This window comes from Phaseolus vulgaris, chromosome 2 (genome assembly GCF_051622355.1).
Source record: "Phaseolus vulgaris cultivar YP4 chromosome 2, ASM5162235v1, whole genome shotgun sequence".
Lineage (NCBI taxonomy): Eukaryota > Viridiplantae > Streptophyta > Magnoliopsida > Fabales > Fabaceae > Phaseolus > Phaseolus vulgaris.
Window position 1 is genome coordinate 22,443,301 of NC_143499.1, and position 5,912 is coordinate 22,449,212.

The 5,912-nt window shown below is 37.5% G+C and overlaps 1 protein-coding gene across 1 annotated transcript; it reads left to right on the forward strand.

Moving 5' to 3' along the window:
- The first annotated feature begins 264 nt into the window (after positions 1-264).
- LOC137810935 (la-related protein 1C) lies at positions 265-4,562 on the forward strand. Its single transcript, XM_068612438.2, is given in 7 exon segments — positions 265-902; positions 1,266-1,761; positions 1,834-1,996; positions 2,102-2,192; positions 3,870-3,941; positions 4,100-4,362; positions 4,364-4,562. Coding segments are annotated over 7 exon segments (1,551 nt in total). The 5' UTR covers positions 265-488; the 3' UTR covers positions 4,416-4,562.
- Positions 4,563-5,912: the final 1,350 nt, after the last annotated feature.

Sequence of the window (5,912 nt, forward strand, 5' to 3'; positions counted from 1 at the left end):
TATGATAAGTTAGGACTTAATTTTGTTTATAATATTAAATCGGTAAATTTGAATAAAATAAGTAAAAGTAAATAATTGAATTGCATGTTAGTTGGAAGGTATGAGAAAAAGATGCAGAGAGAGTGGGAAATTTAACGGCAGTGACAGTAACTGAGCTAGGACGCCAAAAGAGAAAGTCGTAACGGAAAGGGAATGGAAATAGCGCGGGGGCAATTCCGTAATCTCGCGCGTAGCAGAAGAAGAAAACCTGGCATCCGAAGCATTGCGCAATAATCCTTCGTCTGAAACGCATTCTTTTTTCTCCCACGCACACAAACGAACCAAGGTTCTTCTTCCTTGCGATCAGATCGCACAATTTTTGGAACCCTAATCTACTGCATTTCGCTCTGGACCTTCGTTTCAATCGCAACCAACACTCTCTGCGAATCGAATCCTCTTTGTCACGTCGATCATCTTCTCGACTGACTCATTAACCCTAAACGTTTTTTATGGCTATGACCGGTAACCATTCCCCTCGCCATTCCTCCGATACCCACCAGCCGCGTCGCGCCACGCGCCTCTCTGCTTCTTCGCCGTGGAACCAAGTTGTGCGCGGCGAATCGGAGCCCGTTGCGGTGCCTCCCTCGTCGTCTCCCTCCTCGCCGTCTCACTTGACGGAGGCTTTCCATTCCACTGTCTCGCCGGCGGACGATTTTAGCTCCGCCGCGGAGAGTTCAGACAATGGTGGCGCTGCGAAGAGGCCTGTTTGGAACAAGCCTTCTCCTAATGGCGCGGCGGCTTCCGAGGCTCAGCCTGTGATTGACGCGCTTTCGTGGCCGGCGTTGTCGGTGTCAACAAAAGCTGCAATGAAATCGGATTCGGCGAAGGGTTTGTTGGATGGATCTTCTGTGCCACAGTTGCAGGTTTGGTTCTTCCGCCATTCACTCTATTGTTTCTGTTATTATAATAATTATTTTAATCATTAAAAGTTCCTGCAATTTTTAGTGTCCCAAACAGTTGGAGCTAGTTATGTTTGTTGCGTTGTTGAATTGATTCTTCGTCTGTTCTGAATTTTTTTAAGCGGCTTGATTACACTAATATACAAAGGTAGTTATGTGTTACAATTTTGAAAATGCATGTATGTGGCTGCTGAAGTGTGTGGAAACCGGTACTGGACTGGATTAGTTTATGTGTATTAACAACTAGATGGATTGTGAAATTTAGTGGCGTATATGGTTAGTGTGTATGTGCATCGACATTGCTATTGTTTTAAGTGCTGATTGCAGGTTTTGGGAAGTCCGTCTTCTTCCTCCTCTCTGCAGAGGGAAGTCAGTGATAATACAAGCACCGACAGTACCAACGGCGTGGTGTCAACTCGGCCGAAATCACTAAAAAATCACAGTTCAAATGCTTCTTCTAATGGTGGACACCACCCACAACAGTCTGTGCCCCTGGCTTCAGTAGCTGCAACTGGGTCCCATAACTCCTCTCCAAAGGACCACACACCGAGAAGTGGATTTGTGTCTAATGATCATCCGCAGCATCGTAATTCGTTTAGGAATCGTAATGGTGGTCCACACCAACGCGGAGATGGTTCTCACCATCATAACTATGGGAACAGGCGCCAAGACTGGAATAATAATAGAAGTTTCAGCAGTAGAGATACCAATGTGTCTCCAAGAGTTGTTCCGAGATTTATACGGCCACCTCCGCCTCCTAACTCTACTCAGTTTTTTCATCCATCACCAATGCCGCCTTTTGGTGGCCACATTGGATTCCATGGTATGGTGTTTTAATGTCATGATGATTTCTTTCAACACACGAACATGCTCTGATGAATGTATTCATTTCCAGAACTATCACCTCCGGTGGTTTTTGTTGCAGCTCCACCTCCACCCCCAGATTCACTGAGAAGTGTTCCTTTTGTGCCTCCCATGCCACATCATCCCCTGTTCTTTACAGGTCCTGACCCTCAGCTGCAAAATAAGATAGTCACACAGATTGACTACTATTTTAGGTGCTGTTTTTAATTTGGTCTTTCAGTTTTTTGTTTTGGTTAGCTTGTTGTCATTAATTGGTTTTGAATGTTGACTGTAGTTGTACTAAAACTTGTCTATTGCAGTAATGAGAATTTAATTAAAGATACATTCTTGCGGCAGAACATGGATGACCAGGGCTGGGTTCCCATAAAATTAATTGCAGGCTTCAACAAAGTGAGTTTTTTAGGATATATGATTGCTTTTATGAAGGAAAAAGAGATAGATTGCTTTGTTGTTTTACTGACTCATCAAATATACGAGCTTAAAAAAATATAAATAATTAACCTACTTTACTTTAGATGGATTTTAAATTGTATCTAATGACCATCTGTCTTTTGCTGGATTGACTGATTGGGGTGTTTCTTGCTTAGGCTATGATTTGTCAATCCTGTAAAAGACAGATGGAGTGTTCTTATTTTTATCAATTACGTTTTTTAACTTAGTTGCTCTTTCCATGCATTCACGGGATGACAAATATTGGTAGCATATATGGTTGTACAGTTTGCTGCACCATATCATTAGAAAGTGTTTTCAAGGAGTGGGGAAAGACATGGCTCTCTTAAGATCAAGTTTTTTTACATTGAAATCATTGAAGTAACAATGTGTACATTGTAAGTAGTACGATTTTAAGCACACTGTACTAGTTCGAATTTTCTGGTAGCTAGTTCTTATAGTTTTGGGGGATTCAAGTTTTGGTCTTTGATTTTTCTTCAAAATTCAATCCTACTCTAGTTTTCTCCAATTTGTAGTAATACTGTTCTGTTTAAGGGATATGGACTCATGTTTTGATCAATTATGTTGTGTATTAAAATATTAATCTTGGAAAACAATGAAATTACCGTAGGAAAAATTTAAAGCATATGGACAGGATCTGTTTTAAAGGTTAAATTAGGTTCTTTCTGGTTGAATAAATAAAAACTTAATTGTTGCTCAATTATTTTACTGAAGCCTTATTCTTTCCATAATTCAAGTCTTTTCTTAGCCATTTATATAATTTTTTAACAGCTCCATTTATATCATGCGTTGACACATAAATTGTTTGCTTGTGTTGATTCTCAAATAAAAGTGATAATGCAAATGAAAGCACGAGTTTGATGGTCAAATTGAGGTTATGCGTAAGTGTATACATAATACATTAAAAAGAACATTGATTTTTAAATCCAAGAAAACAGATAAAAAGGTGAAAATAAAAGAATCAAACTATAGCTTCAAATTGTTTTTCGTCCTAGATGATATATGTCTAGTGGTGGGAAATGTATGTTGACATGGAAGTACTGTTACATCACAAGGGTTGTATTTTAATGGATATAATTACTGTCAAGCACATGTTGTTATATAAGGCTTTATGGGTTGTTACTTATAGTTCAATGTATATTTGGTCTAGGCCTTTTTGGCTAAGCTTGAAACATTTTACTCTGGTGTATATGACTGAGGTGAAATGGCAATGGATAGTGAATGTTTGTGTGATTGTTTAGAGTATAATGCCTTTTATTATATAGTTTTCGTAGTTGGTATTGGTGTCTATTTTAGTGTTGAAGATCAAATTAATTTCTTAATGCTGCAGTTCAAGTTATGTATACATTTAAACCCCTTCTATTTTCTTGTGAGTTATAGCTTTATTTCTTACCACTGATTCATATTTAAATCTTCTGTATGCGGATTATATTAGATGCTGTTTGAACTCTAGTTTTTGCACTAATGGTCACTGTTTTAGTGTTGCAGTTCTTCAATTATCATACAAATTTTGTAATGCTGCAGTTAAAGTGATGCATCGATTTTATAATTTCTCCTACTTGGATGTGAGTTATAGCATTATTTGTTTACTCAACGGTGAATCTTTTTATCTGTCAGGTTATGTATTTGACCGACAATATCCAGATGATAGTAGAGGCTGTTCGAAATTCATCTGCTGTTGAGCTGCAGGTATTTTTTTTTTTAATGTTGTCTGGAGATTTGAGTTTGAATGTAGACATGATTAATTTCATTGGGAGGATTTAGGAAAAGGTTAATTTTATTTTTTCTTTATTCTACATTTATTAAAGCTGTTGTTTTAAACTATTCTCATTGTCTTTTTATTATAGGGTGACAAAATAAGGAGACGAAATGATTGGAGGAGATGGCTCATGCCTCCTGTTCAGTTTTCTAATGCTACAAGCCCTGGAGAGTCGAATCCGGACATACTGGCAGAACAAGTACACAACATTGCTCTGGAGACTAGTAACTACGATGGTCCAGGAGGAGTAGAGGTTCTACATGATACTTCACAATATAGTTCTACATTTGGGGATTTGAGTAGTCCATTGCAGCTCTCAACTAGTGAGGGTGCTGGTCAAGTTGGTATTCAAGGCTCAAATCAGTCCATTCCGGCAAGAAATTAGAATTTTAGATGTGCATTAGCACTTTGTGTGTTTTTGAAGAGGTCTAATTAAGAGGGACACGGGAAGCAGGATTCTAAGAATGGTCTAAGTCTTTGCTTATGGCACAATGGAAAATGATTGCTCGAGGCATATTTAGGATAAATATGATTGAGAAAAGGAAGAAAAATACATCGTATAAAACAGAAAAAAAAAACGGTAACATCTCCCTCTCCCCTCTCACCAAAAGTACAGAAAAGACTTTTCGTTTTATTTAATGTTTATTTTTGGTTGTGGAGCTAGTTGCACGACTCTTGTGAATACTTAATTTCTTTATGGGTATAATGTTGTCACTCTTACGGGGGAAATATTTGCTTCAATATGGGGAATTTTTGTCTGTGTTCCCGACTGCCCCTCAGCTGCTTTTTAAAATCTCTGGGGTCAGCTTTGCCACCACCACCGGTTTTAGGAGCATGTTATATCAAGTTCACTCATGACATGGGTTTTGAATATGTTTGATTGCTACCTGCTGCCACTGATGGAAGAGCAAATATAGCTTTCTGCCGCTGGAGCTGACCTTTGTCCTCCTACCACTACTACCACTTTAAAGTGTGATTGCTTCATGTCACTTGCCATGATATCTCCTGTTACGTCATATCTGCTATGACATTGCTATTTATATGTTTTTTTTCTCTTCAAACTCGCTAAAATTCCGAACCCACAAAGTGGTCCCTTTGGGGTCATTTAAGACTTTAATTATACAGGTCACAGCTGTATAAGGAGGATATTATATTCCTATTTAGATTATGAAGTTGCATGGATTCTGAACTTATATTTCATCATTCCCATAACGCCGCCTCTTCTTTTTCCAGTTCATACCCGGATTTCATTAAGTTTGTTTATTATGGCGTTTGGTGTTATGGTAATAATCTGTTCTATTAAAATTTCATAATCGATCACTGTTTTTTTTTAAAACTTTATTATGTTAATATTTGGTTGCATGAATATAAAGCTTTCGGTAGTTCTATAATTCTTTTACTAACGGTTACTTGAGCATATACTACTATGCTAAATTTATTTATTGATTTTCCCAACATAGTGAGGTAAATTTCTCGGCATACTGTAGGAAACTTGATATTTATTTAGAATGTTAACAACTCGTTTATCATTGATGATTATTCTCTATATATATATATTTATTGTCGAAATTAAGATGGAATAGATTACTTCAGCAGTCATTGAGCAATGGACATGCTGAAGTGGTTAAGAAACAAAATCTCCATTCCAAAGTATTCGACTCCAATTTTCATTCTTTAGAGAAAAGCAGTTGCTGGTGAGGTAGAGGAACTTGAGGAAGCGAAGTTTCTTAAAATTTTCTGGTGGTGCCGAAATTTTGTATTACATAGAAGTTGAGGTGGTTAGAAGCATACTCAAAGTAAAGGATAGTCATGAAGGAACTGATAAATATATGTATATCTGTATACATTAATTAAATTTTGCGTTATAAATCTTTCAAACGTGTTTATCTAGAGTAGATTTC